We start from the raw sequence: 17003 nt of genomic DNA, 5'->3' as shown, positions 1-17003 counted from the left end.
ACCCAGCCCCTCCTCCCTCCCCCACCCGCCCGACACCTGATAAATGTTATTCCTACCTATATGTCCACTTAGGTGTTGATCCGTTAATACCAATTTGCTGGTGATATGGAGTCTTTTAAACAATCTCTCCCCTCCACAAACTATTTCACTATAGCTTATTATCTCTGACCCAACAGCTAGGATGAGACTTGCATCTTGTTATAAAGTATTAAATTACAACAAGATTATAAAAATGAGATCAGTTTTTTTTTTTTTTTTTTTTGAGACAGAGTCTCGCTTTGTTGCCCAGGCTAGAGTGAGTGCCGTGGCGTCAGCCTAGCTCACAGCAACCTCAAACTCCTGGCTCAAGCAATCCTCCTGCCTCAGCCTCCCAAGTAGCTGGGACTACAGGCATTCACCACCATGCCCGGCTAATTTTTTGTATATATATTAGTTGGCCAATTAATTTCTTTCTATTTATAGTAGAGACGGGGTCTCACTCTTGCTCAGGCTGGTTTCGAACTCCTGACCTTGAGCGATCCGCCCGCCTCGGCCTCCCAGAGAGTTAGGATTACAGGCGTGAGCCACCACGCCCGGAGAGATGAGTTTTTATACTAACCTAGCCAAGCTTTCTAAATTTCTAGGTTATTCAAAGAAATTCTTTTCCCCAAGTATAACACATTCTGATTTGGAGACTCACATCACGTATTATGTTGCTAGTATTTTAAGCAGAGAGTCATATAGCCAACAGCAAGCATATCCCTGTTTTGTGGAGAGGAATTGACAAAAGTGAGGAAAGTTGTATTAGGTTATAGAACTAATTTTGAAATAGGGTTATGCATATCTAAAGTGCTTTTATCTCTTCCTTTTTCAGGGCATCTCACTGGGAGATATTTCTCCTCTTCTAGGCAGTATCAATGATGTCATGAATTCTTCAGCACATTACAATGTAAATTTTAGCCAGGCTATAAGTCACGATGTGAATCTTCATGAAGCCATGTTGCTGTGTCCCAACAGTACATTTAGAAGAGATCCAGTAACAAGGACTTCACAGGCACAAGAACCATTTCTGCAGTTAACTTCTCATACCGTCAATCCTGAGCAAACCCTTACTGGAACTAATTTGACAGGATTTCCCCCACCTGTTGATAATCAGACACGGAATCTAACAAGCCAAGACCTACTATATGACCTTGATGTAAATATATTTGATGAGATAAACTTAATGTCATTGACCACAGAAGATTTTAATCCAATGGAAGTTCCTCAGCTTTTTGAAGAACCAGATTCTGATTCTGGCCTTTCTTTAAATTCAAGTCACAATAGCATCTGTGTCACCAAGTCTAATTCTTCTCATTCTATGTATGATGAAGGAGGTGCTATAGGTTATAGTAGTGACCTTGAATCTCTTTCCCATCATGACTTAGAAGGGGCTGTAGGAGGCTACTATGCAGAACCCAGTAAGCTTTGTCACATGGATCACAGGAGTGATTCTGGTTTCCATGGGGATCTTACATTTCAACACGTATTTCATAACCACACTTACCACTTACAGCCAAGTGCACCAGAATCCACTTCTGAATCCTTTTCATGGCCTGGGAAGTCACAGAAAATAAGGAGTAGGTACCTTGATGACACAGATAGAAACTTGAGCCGTGATGAACGGCGTGCTAAAGCTCTGCATATCCCTTTTTCTGTAGATGAAATTGTACGTATGCCTGTTGATTCTTTCAACAGCATGTTAAGTAGGTACTATCTGACAGACTTACAAGTCTCACTCATCCGTGATATCCGACGAAGAGGGAAAAACAAAGTAGCTGCTCAGAACTGTCGTAAGCGCAAATTAGACATAATTTTGAATCTAGAAGATGATGTATGTAACTTGCAAGCAAAGAAGGAAACCCTTAAGAGAGAGCGAGCCCAATGTAACAAAGCGATTAACTTAATGAAACAGAAACTGCATGACCTTTATCATGATGTTTTTAGTAGATTAAGAGATGACCAAGGTAGGCCAGTCAATCCAAATGAGTATGCTCTTCAGCGCAGTCATGATGGAAGCGTTTTGATTGTACCCAAAGAACTGGTGACCTCAGGCCACAAAAAGGAAACCCAAAAGGGAAAGAGAAAAAGTGAGGGAAGAAACTGAAGATGGACTCCATTATGTGGACAAAGTAATGTTCAGAAACTTACCTGGATCACAAACCACTGACATTGCTTCAAGTGTTACATCTTTTAAGTACTGCTACCTGAAGCACTCAGTTAAGGCTACTTTTTGAAGTTTATAGACAAATATTTTGAACTTCAAGATTGTAACTTACGGGGAATTTTTACAACTTTTCACAAAATCCTTGTATTGCATTGTATAGAAGATTCATAGTTATGTTTAAAGAATAGGGTCATATGAAAACCTGGTATGACTTACCAGTCACTTTGGCAACTTTAAAAAAAAATAAGATGGTCACTTCAGAAAGAGGATAGGGGATCTAATTGTTTTAAGATGTGTTTTTTATGACTTAAAATGTAAAGTAGCCTTATTTCCACCTGTTAGTACTATAGTGGCTTTTCAAAAGCTATTTTAATTTTTATGAGTATTTAACTTATAAACTTTTTGTTCTGTGGAAATTTTATATTTGAATGTATTTTTTTTCCTTTTATATAAAAATTCCAAGCAAATTTACCTTATTTTCCCTATAAAATATCTACATTAAGGAATATGAGTGAACATCTTGCAAATAGGGTAGTTGTAGTGAAAATTTGTTTTAATTTAAACAAACTTCAAGCCAGACTGATGTCAGCAAAGTATGCCAAACTGATATGGCAAATCCCCCTCAGACAACACACAGACTACATGCAATCAAAACTAAAAATGGCCAAGCTCTGAGCCAGGGTGCCAAAAAGAAAGAAAACTTTAAAATATTAGAGCACATTAGGCCTGAGGGCAAAGACCTACAGTCACCAGCAGTTTAGAACAGAGGCCTCTCTGTCCCCTGTAACCAGAGATAATGGAGCTGCCTCCATAGAGAAACAGAATTCCTTGTATATATTAAACCCATAGGGTCCTTGGCCAGCCCATAGGGATGGCCTCACATTCTAGAATACTGAGATCTCACCAAAACATTTACAAGCTTTACAAAAAAAAAAACCCAACAGTAAGAGGAAGTCAATAGATGAACATACAGATTTTAAAACCAAAGAACTAGAAATAGTGGAAGCATCTGAAAGGTTTTTAAATGTTTAAAATGTTGGCTAAGAAGGGCAAAAAACGGATTTGAGAGTAAACCAACTAGTGGTTAATCCTAGAAATAATGGTATGTAAGATGAAAACCATTTCGGTTTATTTGAACATAAACAGGAGATTGTGAATTTCCTGAAGATAGCAATGACCTCACCCAGATTGTCAAGTTTGGGGAACACCAAGATTTTAACATGCACTATTAGTCTAATGCTTAATTTCCAAATTTTCAGAATTAAGGTCCTCAGATATTTCTGCCATAGGAATCACTTACAATGCAGAATATCAGAAGTCATAAAAAGTATTACTTTGGGTTACAGATATGTACACAATATATATAGTCTGGACTTCTACAAAAGTTCTTTTTCCATTTTAAGTTGGGCTTATGTATTTCTTCCAAGGCCTAGATTCTGCCAGCAAATACTCCTAGATGGAAACATTACCCTTCCACAACCACTGCTTTGTTCAATGATCACTTACACTACTGGCAGGCTTTCTTCCAAATGTCTTAAACTTGATTCAGGGCACATTAAAGCAAAAATTGTTTTAAATCTACAATGTAAAATCCTACAGTACCAATTTACTTTTAAGTTTCAAAACTGATGTCTATTCATGAGTGCCTGCTTGTTGGACTCAGTATTCTTTTCAACCCCCTGAAACTATCAAGGAAAAAAGATATAGGAGAAAACTGAGATAAGTTCATGATGACTGAAATTCAAACTATAAAATTTTAAGTCTGTAAGGTTATTTACTATTGTCTCTCTGTATCCCTGGATTCAACTAACTGCAGATCAAATATATTTTTTTGGAAAAAAAAGATGGTTGTACCTGTGATGAACACTTTTTGCTTTATTCTTCTCTGAACACAGTGGAACTGTTTACCCTAGTTTACCCCTTGTACTAGGTATCATAATCTAGAGATGGTTTGAAGTGTATAGGAGGGTTGCATAGATTGTGTGCAAATGCACCATCGGTTATAAGGAACTTGAGCATATGTGGATTTTGTTACCTGCATGATATCCTAGAGCCAGTCTGCCCACAAATACCAAGGGACTGCAACTGGTGTGCTGTGACCAAAGGTTCCACAAGACCTAACTAGCCAGACTAGTTTTGCTAACCAAAATAGGTCATACTGGATTCAAGCATGCAAACTGAAGCTGATTATCAATACTGCAGTTCTAACAGTGAAGAAACCTCACATCAGGGCTTTAGTGTACACTCAAAGATTAATCTGAAACCTAAAAGTTGACTTATTGCTAGCCAGAACCTTAGCTAAATAGTGGTAACAGTCAACAGCCTACAACAGTGCTGTGCCCCAATCATTTTCAAATTATGTGACGTAGGGCTTAGATGCAAAACCTCAAGAATTGCAAAGAGGTAAAATCCATGTCTATCCTTGTCTTAGTCCAGTCTGCACTTGACCTTTTAAACCTTTTCTAGAATGCATCTTTTTCCCTCCTGAATTCAGCGGGTGGCCCAAACTTCCCACCTCAATTTGGACTGATCTCAATATAAACATCCTTTCCTTACCTGTAAAAAACAAAATCACTACTCATTAAGTGATTCTACTGATGTCATGAAATTACAATTGAACAATGGAGTTAAAGTGAAATATGGTAAAACCCACCATGTGGACATTGCATTTATTAAAACCCTCAAATTTCCTTCTGGTAGCAGTGAACAGATGGCCAAGTTGATCTTCACAGGTGAAACCAAATTAGTCAATTACGTGTGCTCCAAGCACTACGTAACTTAAAGCCATATGGATACTTGAGGTCCCTCTGAAAGGTGTGTTCAATTTCAGCACTGGCCTTCAGAACACAAAATGTTAGCATATGGGTCCATGCAAGAACACAATACCTTTGATACGTATATTTTAAGTAGCTGGATCAGTTTTTCCCCATCCCTAACCATCTTCAAAGTTTGCTCTCTGGCAACCCAATACCTTGTATGACTTAACCCCATGCCCACAAAAAACTGCAGCTAACCACTGTTAGTTGCAGTACTAAATAGTACTGAAATTGCACGGGGCACATCAAGCACATGGAGACACCACTTCCAAACCTTAAGATTGTGAGGCTGAATAAAACTAAGCAGAGAACATACTTTAAGAATCCTGAGATTAATGGTCTCTACCTTCTACAAGAGAAACCAATCCATACTTTTCAACTTCCGACTATTAGTTATCAACTCAGACTTCTTTTAAAGCCTCCATAAATTAGCCCCCAATACCTAAAACATTTAGTAGGTCCAGACTAGATTCTTAGACCAACCACATTTGTACTAAAAGAAAAAAAAAAACTTTACAGGTGAAAAACCCAGTTTCATAGAAACGCACAAAAATCTAAGAACAGCACTCGAGTGTGGTTGCCAGCTTTGAAAACCAAGTATGTCAATGAGTATAACCCTACCGCATTGCGTGATTATTAGAATACAAGACACTGTGACTTCCAAAGTGTGGTCATGTTTGGCAATTTTTCCTTAGTCTCTTGAATCATTCACTGAGGGAAGTAGCAGCCACCCCTGTTAAGTTTATCATCTTGAATGTTACTTTCCAACCCCAACCAAGTTTTTTTGTGGCTGCAACCTTGAGCTTTTAGCCAGAATCATGCAAGTTCCAGATGCTGAAGAGTGTGTTGCTCTGAAGTGCCTTTTATATTGAAGTAATGATAGCAATAATACACACAAGTAGGTGTTGTTCTTTTAGTGCCTTAGGTTATAAATACCTTAAATTCAATTTCTAATGAAAAAGATTAATACACACACAGGAAGATGTCTAATATCCAACATTACCTGCATTGTTAGTAAACCCTTATTTTCATAAACCAGTTCATTTCAGCGTATTGTGCATTACCCAATCTTTCCCTATTATTTGTAACATTCCCTTGACCTTGCTAGTTTGAGTTAGGTATTTGAAGTGGTACATTATCAGCTTATTTACTTCTTGAGAGTTCAACTTTTTTGTGCCATTTTTAAACCTTCAAAATTAACTTTGAAGCATTCATGCAAGTGACAGATGCAGCTACTATTTCAAACAGAAAATATGGCTCATAACCATTAGTTTGACTTACCTGTGAGATATCTATTATCAAAATAAACTAATTGAAAAAAGTCAGTTAACTTTGCCCTTGATATTTTTCTGGTTTGATTTCAGGTAAATGGCTGAACAGGAAAGACTTAAATTTTTATCCAAGTTTAACCCTTTAGAAAGATGACCACTGATATCCATCTACTAAGTGTAAAATGCAAAAAAACTAATTGACATTTGACAAACTAGTACGAGAAATTTTAAGTTTTAGTGCTTTGCATAGCCAGTTACTTTGGACCACTCTAGCTGGTTAACTTAAAATTCATGATTTCAAAACATCACCAGCAATGTTAAACATACAGGGTAAAGTCAGTAAACTGCAGTAGTATTCAAACGCTGAATATACAGTGCATAAAGAATAGCATTTTATTAGGGACAGCCAATAATGTCCACAATGCTCTTCTTCTCATTTGTCTGTTAATATTGAAAGAATGTAAATATGCATAGCTTTGTGAATTGCTTTAAAAATTTAGGGGATAGCAATCTTTTAGACAACTGTATGTTCATAGAACAAGATTGACACATTATGTGTAAACATTACACCAAGTATTTAGATACAAAAGTATTTATTTTATAAACTTTATATTTAAAATAGAATTTTAATGTATCTACTCACAAAACCTAGCTTAAAACATGATACATCTCTAGCTGATTTGATGTTACTGTTTTACAAACAACACTCATTTTGTAATTGTTTTATATCAAGAACCTGAACTAAATGAAATTTGTTTTATCAGAAAACATTTCCCTTTTATCTTTAAAGAGTGTTTTTTAAATGAAGGCACCAACAAGAACTACTTTCAGATGGTACAGAATTTCTTATTTCTTGAAGACTCTGTGGTTGACCACTTCTTCATTAGTTACCTGCAGCAAGACACCTTCCTGCCAAAGGAAAAAAAAAGTATCTGAAGAAGTTTATCATGTTTGTCCAAAGAACCTAAATAACTTCAGTGGTGGTCTTAGGATCAAAGAAGACTCACTGGTGCATATAGTGGAATAAGCCCTGAATATCACATTCCTGAAAAGGCAATAAAGCCAGGCAATGAAACTTCATTGATATTATAGTTTAAGAAATGAACTTCAGCAGCCAACCTACATCTTTCTTCAGGGTAGGACACTGGGCAAGAATTACTACATTTAAACCCAACTATTTAGTACTGGATACATACAAGATTTATAATGTAGAACTTTACTCATAAACTATTATCTGAAAGTAGATTCAAACATTTTGCCCCTACCTTCTCTTTCAGCCTTGTGATAAGCAGGTAAAGCTAGAACCATAAAGTAATAGAACAAATGTCTTTATTTTAATAAAATCCCCTAATTCACTTGAAATGCTTGATCCAAGAAATGTGAATACACAAGGATGTAACGATGGGAAATCTCATGATTTATTGAATTTGCAGCCTAACTTTTACCTACCATTTTACTACCAACACCACTGAAGGAACCAAGAAAAGCTTTATTAATGATCACTTGGCTTGCCTCAGCTGTTGAAATGAAGCACTTTAGTCTTTGTGGCAGCAGAATATACTTGTCCATGGCTCATATCAATGCTAAAATTCCAGCAGGGAAAAAAATGATATGTTAAGCACCTGAATCTTCATGGAGGGGGGAGGGGGTGGGAAAGAAGGAAAAAAAGGGAAAAACAACCAAAATAATTTAAGTAAATGACAGATTGGAAAACAGGGTTTAAAAATTTTTCTTGAGTTTATAAATTGTTAAACTCAATTTATAGCTATGTTAAACTACATAAGAACCACTATACTGAAAGACCATTGAAGAGTATTAGTTTATCTTTTAGGGAGGAAAATTAAGAAAGGAAAAGTAAATAAGATCTTACCTAAAGAAGTTTAACTGAAGCTTAGAACTATTTTGCTCTACACCCTCAGCTTTCGTTGGCATCCTTATAAACTACTGTAGTTTAAAGCTTTGTAGAAACAGCGCAGTTTTTTAAGACTGGCTGAACTTAGTAGCCGTGTCAAGAGTTCTCTTGTACTAGACCTGTGTCCCTGAAGAGTACCTCGCTGGGGTTATTTCCTTTCCTTGCATTGAAGAGGCAGCATCTAAAAGATCTAAAAAGGTGTTTCTCCTTGCAGAGATATCCCTTAAGTTAACTATATAATTTAATCCTGATGAATTGCAGACAACACACTTACATCTGACCAGCATTTATCTTATACAAATATACAACAGCTTTGCAACGGACCTTAATTATACTACCCCCTCCTTAACTTATTTAAAATAAAAAGTCTATAATTACACAATTTCCTTTAGAATTATTTTATTAAATCATAAATGTACAACAGCTTCTTAACTCTACACACGCACTTAAATTTTTTAAAGGAAAAACGTTATGTCTTATTACACCATGATCCTGGCTAATAGCTTTTCAAAACTTTGAGAAAAATCTTAAAAAAGGTTTCACATGTCACCTGAAACTTACAAATTTAACATTATCAAAGAAGGAATGCTTCTACACTCTTACAAAGACCACTAGAAAGAAACAACAATTAAAAAGCTAAGAAACTGTCTCAAAGGCATTTTTTTTTACAATCCTTCCTCCACAGTAAGGTAATGTTATTAAATAATCCAATCCATTCACAAAATGGCTCTCTGCATCTGCTCTGGTGTCTTCTGCCATATCACTGCATATTTATGCATGACTGAGATAAGAGTTTCCTTAACATTGTTATTTCGATAACCTGAAGCTGTTCTGTTACCTCTGGGCTCTCATCCTCTCCTATTTATACAGTGAAGCCTGTTTCAACAGAAGTAAAGAGTAAAAAAAAAATAGGTTATGAAATTATCCATCTAACCAGATTTTAAGGAAAGATAACATGATCCTAAAAAGCTTTTACTCCTGCAGCTAGGTCTCCCAAGACAATAATAATTGTAAAACTCAAAAGCTACTTACCCATGGCAAATTGGAAGAAGCTCAATATCGGCTCCTCCCACCATAACCCCCACTTCCTCCACTGCCTCCAGGACCATAGTTTCCTAGAATTGTTGGAACAGCAAGAGAAAGCAATCTTACTTTGATTTCCAATGATCAGCCTAATACGATAGTTGACTATTTTATACCCAATTCAGCCTTTAAAACAAGCAGATCATAACCTAACGTGCCCAATTAGCCAAATTGCTTAGGAGATAAATTACCCAAGGTTCAGGCATCTGTTCTTAAAATCTTTAAACTTTATAATACATTTTGCTGATTATATTTTTTAAAGGGTCCTCCTCAGCATTATTTTGGAGAAAGTAAAAATTTTAGAACTATCGTCAAGAATACATATAAAATCTTTAGCCCTACTAAAAACTTTCTTGAAAATTAAGCTAAACTGGCTTGAATAAAGGCATAGAAGAACTATTTAACTTTCAAAGAGGCTCACCATACCAATTTATACCACTTGCAATATGCTCAGTAATTTTTACTTTCTCCTTAATTAGACAAGGACAAAGGAAAAAAAACCCACCAGAAGTATCTTAACTACCTTCCTCAGTCCAAAATACTTCAGCCACTGTCCACCCACCCAATCTCTAATTTGATGTTACTATTGTTTGTTGATGTACTTCTGTAGAGATCTCTGCAAAATGTGTTTAATCCAGTAACACTGTACATAATGGGAAAATTACTCAAACATAAACATACTTAGTATGTTTAAGACATGAAAGACTAATCTTTTAATCATGCAAAAATGTGAAGAATCTCAACTAATTAATTACCTCCACCATATGGTCCCCCCATGTTCCTGCTACCACCAAAGTTTCCACTCTTCATTGGACCATAGTTAGAAGGTTGCTGGTTATAATTCCCAAAATCATTGTAATTTCCACTTCCATAATTGCCTGCAAAAAAATTGGAATACAAGCATAATGGACCTCAAAATAAAACAAACATTTAACCACTAATACATGCTGAGTACTAAGAAAATCCCACATATCACAATATATGCAAAACACCTATCTACAGTTTTTAAAGGCATCTAATGACAACAGTGAAATGAAAAATTAAGTGTTTAAAAGCCATTAATTCCACTCCAAATTCCCACAAGAATTGCAGGTGAATTTATTACCTCCTCCATAGTTGTCATAACCACCTCCGTAGCCCCCACCCTGGTTGCCATATCCAGGTCCTCCACCACCATATCCTCCTCTTCCTCCTCCATAACCAGGGCTACCTCCAAAATTGCCACCTATTATAAAATAAGCCTTTAAGTAATTACTTAATATTTTCAATTCCATTTGAACTGTCTTATCACACCCATTTCCAGCTTTCCAAAATACATATTTTCATAAATATATTCCCTCCACGAAATCACTTAAGGGCTGAACACCTATCCTTGGCAAACTTTTGGGGGCTGGGGTGCCTACCCATAGCCAACTGGATAACCCACTGAGAGAGACTTATATCTATAATACCACAGCATAAACCATTTATCGAAACCTAAATACCTGTAATACCACAGCTTTCCCCTAAAACTGAAGATATTAAGGATCCCTCTTTGAAGGTATCTTGAAATACATGTGTAATTTGCGTAAGGATTGTGAGGAGTAGATTACAGTATGTGCTAAGGAGAAAGTAGAACAGCCACTTTTTCCTACTGGTCCAAAATATTAAACTCCCAATTCATGTTTCCCTATGAAATGAATTACTATGTCTCTTTCCTAAAGGGTTGCTCTTTACTAAATGGTATTGTTCACTACCCTCTCCAAAGTAAATATGGGGAGAGAACCAGAAATTAGTAAATGTTTGTATAAATCAAAACTAACTTGTTCAATCTAGCCCCTTAAAGAGGGAAAAAAAACTTCTCAAAACTGGTACACCAAGTCTCAAATTATTTACAAGCTGTAATTTTAAATTAAAATTTTATAGTAACATTAGAAAGGTTTGATACACAACTTTGTTATGCCTAATAAATGGGAAGCAAATCCAGAGATAAAATCTACTGCTAGCTCAGTTTTTAAATGTCCCTTTTTTTATTAGGAAGCCAGTTAGGAAGTTATCAACCCCTTTTCCTGTACTCCAATGAAACTGATACATTTAAAGCTGTAACTTGATGTCCAACAGTGGCTCATAACCCTATCTGTAGCCAAGAGCACACTTATATATATATATTTTGAGAGTTCCTTAGGTTACTTTTTAGATGTTCTCCTGGGAAACCCATTATCTATTTAAGGGCTAAGACAAGAATTGCTCTTATATATCCTTTTCTTCATGTATTGATCTCAGTCATCAATTCCTGTATTCTAACCTTTCTGGTATATAAAAAAATCACATTTCAGTCCAATTTGTTTACTTAAGAAATAATGGGATAGCATGATGGCACCTTTAAATTCTCATTTAAACCATCCATGACTTTGCACTATATTCCTTAAGCTATAAAATAGCTAAGATGCAAATAAATTACAAATGAAAAGCCAAATAACTGAACCACTATCACCCAAAGCCCATTATAAAGGGTAAAATACAGACGACTTCAAAAGCTGATGGATAAACAAACATATACAATCCAGTTAAGTTTAAGTCACAGAAATCAAAATAAAGAAACTGACCTCCAGGTCCTCCTCCATACCCATTATAGCCATCCCCAAATCCACGTCCACTTCCATATCCATCTGGTGAGGAAAAGAGATGATTATAAACTGTTCACCCTACTCAATTTTTAGAAGTCATTCCCTCCACATTCTATTAGTAACCCCCAAGATGAAAACCTTATGATGGAATACACTAGTGCTTACTAGCTTATTCATAAAAAAAAAAATCATAAAAATACATAATTAAATCTTATCTGAGCAAGCTCAATTTAAGAGATTCCATTTGTTTACAGATAGGAATAACAATGGATGGGTCCAAAGCTTTTCTTATTGGCACTTCATTACATTATCTATTCAGATAAATACACCTGGTATTAACCCCCTCTTCACCTTTTAACTGTAAGTTGGGGATTCACCAGGATTCAACGTATTTTTTTTCTTAAAAACCTTTTAATTTAGATTAGATTTCCTAATTCTAATTAAAACTTACTCATACTAGTATTTTTAATTATGTACATTCAGCCTTTAAACACTTAGAACCTGAACTTACCAGATCCTCCTCTAAAGTTACTTCCTGGTCCTGGTCCAAAATTTCCACCACCACCACGAGAATCTCCAAAACCAAAGTTGCCTACAATAAATGCCCTAGTTAGTAGCAAGCACTTCCACAAATAAAAAGAAAGAAAAAAGAGAATCAATGAAGTTACCTCCTCTTCCACTCCTAGAACTTTGAACTTCCTGCATTTCTTGTCTGGACAAAGCCTTTCTTACTTCTGCATTATGACCATTGATGGTATGGTATTTCTGCACTGGAATGAAAAAAAACAAACAAACCCAGACTCCATTAATCAACACTGCAATAGTAAACCAACACAGAAAGTTCACCTTTTAATTAAGTTCTAGATGTTAACATACCCAAAGTTTAATATGTTAAAAGCCAAATATACCTATAGCACCTATAGACACTTACATACAATTTTATCCACAGGATCATGGTCGTCAAAAGTAACAAAGCCAAAGCCTCTTTTCTTTCCAGACTGCCTATCAGTAATTATCTCAATGGTATCGATTTTTCCATACTCCTCAAAGTAATCTCTAAGGTGATGTTCCTCAGTATCTTCCTTAATTCCACCAACAAACAGCTTCTTCACAGTTACATGAGCCCCTGGTTTTCCAGACTCCTAATATGGTGGGGGTCAGAAGAAAAGTCATCTTGACACAAGAAACCACAAGCATGATTGAAAGCATACCACATACAGCTTCTATCTACCTTATTATAGAATACCAGGCAAAGGAAGCTTTTGACAGCCCAGTCTTTTGAAAAATAAGTTAGCTTAAGAAGGAAAAGATCCAGAAACCCAATACAGCTTTAACAAGGAAAAAAACTAATTATTTCAAAAACCACACTCAGATCTTCAACATGTTGTTTTGCTTACCTCTCTTGCTACAGCACGTTTTGGCTCAACCACTCTCCCATCAATCGAATGAGGTCTTGCAGCCATGGCAGCATCAACCTCAGCCATAGATGAAAAGGTCACAAAACCAAATCCTCTTGATCTTTTGCTTGCAGGATCTCTCATTACCTTGAAAACCAAAGGGTAAACTTAAGCATTTTATCTTATTTTTGTTATTACACTGCAACATGAATTACAGTTTTACTAGAAACACTGCTTTAAGTTATTTTCTGCAGCCTTCTGAATTTCATAACTCACGTACCACACAGTCTGTAAGTTTTCCCCATTGCTCGTAGTAGTTCCTCAAACTTTCCTCTGTGGTTTCAAAGCTTAAGCCACCAATAAAGAGTTTACGGAACTGTTCCTTTTCTCTCTGCAAAGGAAAACACCATTTCAATTTTTATTTACATTTTCTCTTCGTATGCAGGAAATTAAATTCTTAAATATGAGGTGACCTGCTGGCAGAGTACCTTTTTCCTCTCCAAAGGAACAGTTTCTAAAGTTTTCTGGGGGGGAAAAAAAAAACTTACATCAAATTTAAACCATATGTTAAACTGCATATTAGTTGTGCTACACCAAAAAATTGCCTCAGCTGAACTATACAAGTTTCAAAGTCATTAATGCTTGATCTAAATCTACAACATTAAATTATCTTGAACACATTTACTATCACTTAATTTTTAAAAGAACTTCCTATATCAACAGTCACAAGTGGGTGAAAAATAAAAAAAAAAAAAAAAAAAAAAAAAAAAAAAAAAAAAAATAAAAGAACTTCCTAAAGATAAAGGAACAAATCTATCCTGTAAAGGGTTACTAAAGAATTCTAATAAATATTTTCATTCAACCCTATTGCCTAAAAACACAGTAGTTAGTTTTACCCAATTTAGACTTTTTTTAAAATATAAAAAGTAACTCTAGGTTCCTTTATGACCCAAAGTCTACCATTTATTTCAGGATTCATTATCTGAAGAGATATCTTTCCCCTTAACTGCCCCCTCTGGTGGCGATACTAAGTTCTCTCAACCCAAAAAAACCCTAATAAATGTGATTAAGTTTCTCCCCACAAGGACTGCCGACTAAGAAAAAAATCTAAATATTCAAGATATACATAAATGACCTTAAAAATAGTCTCTTATTAAGCCAGACAAACTAATGTTTAAGACCAGCAGCACCTAAAGCTTAAAAAAAAAAGTTTAAGATACTGATTTTTTGGTGGGCACTCATAATTATTTAGGAGTAGAGAAAAATCTGAATTACTATTCAGCTAACTGTACATACAGTGCAACACATTCACCTGGAGTAAATTAAAGATAATCGATTCATTAAATACATTGAAAGCTCACTCTTACTGAACTTAAGTGGCCATATGGCGTAAACACTGCACAAGACAAGCGACTCAAATTGTACAAAGGAAAAAAATCTGTGCTGAAATTTTTTATCATCTACAAAGCAGTAAACAAATATGCTGCACTAAACAGCGCTTTATTTTGGGAAGTTAAAAAAGAATGAATCAACTAGGTAAACTAACTAGGTAGTTACCTAGTAAGGTAACTAAGCTTAAAAAATTAAAAATCCGGTTAACACTGAATAGGTCATGACATCCAGAATCAACTGCTATAATGCACAAGGCAAACTAAAAACGTCAAATGTAATTTTTAATGCAAGAATTTTGTTCCTAGCAAGCAGTATTGCTGCTTTAAATCCAGTTCTATGGAGGTTCTCCCTCCATGCATATTCTCCCAAGTGCTCAAATATACAGTGGTAGGAACCAATTCAGCCAGATTTTTTTCCTGTATAGTTCAGAGTTTTCAGGATTCTGGAAATTTAAAAAGAAAAACTGAAATTATCAAACTAGCTCCTATATGATATTCAAGTAACAGTCTTTTAAAATGGTTACTTAGCAAGCTATCTGAATTTTCCAGCTAATTTCATCTATTCTAAATATCTGTACATAACGTTTCTCTAAACCCAAATAAATTAGAGATAAAAGTACATCTACAAGTCTTACAAATCACTAACAAAAAGCAAAAACTCATTACTTACCTCACATTTTCCAAACTTACCCGACGTCCACTATCGATTATAAACAAAGTTATTTTATAAACGTGCTTAGGGTCAAAGAAAGTAATCAGATAGACCCCCTTCGTTTGAGCCCTTATGTTTATCAATGTAACGACCAACCATGATTGCAAGCATAAATGAGAAAAGCAAGTGACAAATTTCAAATACATAGTGGCCCAGGCCTAAAACAATTTTGTACATAAATATACACGCATTAAAGGACTGAGCCATGTTTTAACCACAGTACAACTAACGATAAAAATCATTTTTTCACCTTCCTAACTACTTTATCTGCAAAGACCCATGGTTTTGTTTTACCCAGTAAAGATTAAACTTCCCAATAAAAATGTTAAGATATCAATTTCTACAGTTTAAACGGAATCCTTCACGGCAATAAAGGATTCTGAGAATATCCCTCCCCTCTAAATAGCCTCCCTTCCTCACTGCCACTCTCGCAGTCGCTATTAATTTAAGGGCTCCAAGTTTTTTTATTTCCAGTTCCCTGCGATTCAACTACCCTTTTAATCACTGCAGACCCAGATAAAACCGTTACCCAAAGAATCGGAGAAGATAAAATGGTTCCTTTACAATTTGGCTCGCGTCAACAGCGGCCCAACGCCCTAGGCCGCAATACCTTGTCTTAAACCGCGCCGGCAAGCCCTGGAGACCCCCCCCCGCCCGCTCTTCGGTGTGGCTTCCGAGCGCAATGGCGCCATTTCATCGAGGGGAAGGCAGAGCGCCTTTAGTGAGGTGCGCAGGACTCTAAAGATCCAAGCTCACAAACACTCCAAATCCACCTCGAAACGGCATGAAAACAGCCCGAGAAGAAAGAAAAATAGTTAACCACGTCTATGCTTTGGTAAAGAAATTAAACTAGCAGAATTCAGAGAGTTAAAAGAAAAACGCTGCGAGAAAGGAGAGACATGAAAATGGCGGCCGCCAAATCCGGTTCCCGGGAGAGGGGGGGAGGGGAAGCTCCGCAGACTCGCTCACGGGGACCCGATGCCCGCCGAAACGCTCAACGCGGAGACGCCGGGGCCCCCAAATCAGCGTGCTTTACAAAGGGAATAAGAATTCCCGCCTCCGCGCCCCACTTTTACTAAAGCGGGGCTGCGTCCGCCATGTGGAAGTTCCCTTCCCCCACCCCCAGTACAGGGAAATGGCGCCGGGAGGCTGAGGGTGGGGAAGGTGTTTGTACAGTCAGGCCTCCGCTATCGACCCTCTTACAAATATCTCCAGACCAACCGCTACCGAGGCGGCCCGATTTCCTGCCGCTCTCCCACGGAGGCAGCTGGCCGACTTCCACAGAGGCGCCAACGGCCTCACCATGCCCTTTCCAATAACTCATTGATTTCAAACCCGTTACCTCCATCGCGGAGTCAGTCGCTTCAGCCCGATTTCCCGCAGCCGAGCGAGATGAGAGAGATCTCCGCGGACGAACACGAACCGGACTCGTCCTGGCGCTGTAGTGAGAACTGCCACTGGTCGAGAAACAACACCGCTAGGAGCACCTCCACCCGGGAGCCGGCGCTGCTGCTACTGCCGCTAGAGCCGCTGCCGCCGCTTTTCTAGAACCTTCCCCCCGACCAACGCGTCTTCCTTACGTCAGGCCGTTGCGTAAACGCCCTAACCGCCGCTAATGGCGGGAACGCTC

General features: G+C 37.0%; 2 protein-coding genes across 14 annotated transcripts in view; one reads left to right on the top strand and one right to left on the bottom strand.

The window, feature by feature from the left end:
- The window catches only part of NFE2L3 (NFE2 like bZIP transcription factor 3), a 33135-nt gene extending 27888 nt beyond the window's left edge, over positions 1-5247 (top strand). The window contains exon 4 of the mRNA XM_012773339.2: positions 854-5247. Within this exon, the coding sequence (XP_012628793.2) occupies positions 854-2125 (1272 nt within the window). The 3' untranslated portion in view covers positions 2126-5247. The remainder of the gene's footprint in view (positions 1-853) is intronic.
- A 1395-nt stretch (positions 5248-6642) lies between these two features.
- HNRNPA2B1 (heterogeneous nuclear ribonucleoprotein A2/B1) lies at positions 6643-16941 on the bottom strand. Of its 13 annotated transcripts, none has more exons than XR_001156181.3 (13): positions 16716-16940; positions 13759-13794; positions 13551-13661; positions 13271-13417; positions 12805-13015; positions 12542-12643; positions 12385-12465; positions 11853-11915; positions 10373-10492; positions 10023-10145; positions 9217-9299; positions 7722-7855; positions 6643-7181 (listed from the first exon to the last, which is right to left on the bottom strand). XR_001156181.3 is itself a non-coding variant. In XM_076006349.1 (12 exons), exons 1-11 carry the CDS (start codon positions 16719-16721, stop codon positions 9238-9240), a joined length of 1062 nt encoding a protein of 353 aa, XP_075862464.1. In that variant the 5' UTR covers positions 16722-16940; the 3' UTR covers positions 6643-7855; positions 9217-9237. The 13 variants fall into 13 exon arrangements, 11 of the variants coding, with proteins under 11 accessions (XP_075862464.1, XP_012628795.1, XP_075862468.1 ...); XR_001156182.3 differs by having other exon boundaries at positions 7785-7855; XM_076006349.1 differs by having other exon boundaries at positions 6643-7855.
- Between the last annotated feature and the right edge of the window lie 62 nt (positions 16942-17003).

This window comes from Microcebus murinus, chromosome 9, assembly GCF_040939455.1.
Source record: "Microcebus murinus isolate Inina chromosome 9, M.murinus_Inina_mat1.0, whole genome shotgun sequence".
Lineage (NCBI taxonomy): Eukaryota > Metazoa > Chordata > Mammalia > Primates > Cheirogaleidae > Microcebus > Microcebus murinus.
The sequence above is the reverse complement of the archived record's forward strand: the minus strand, read 5'-3'. Positions and strand labels throughout refer to the sequence as shown.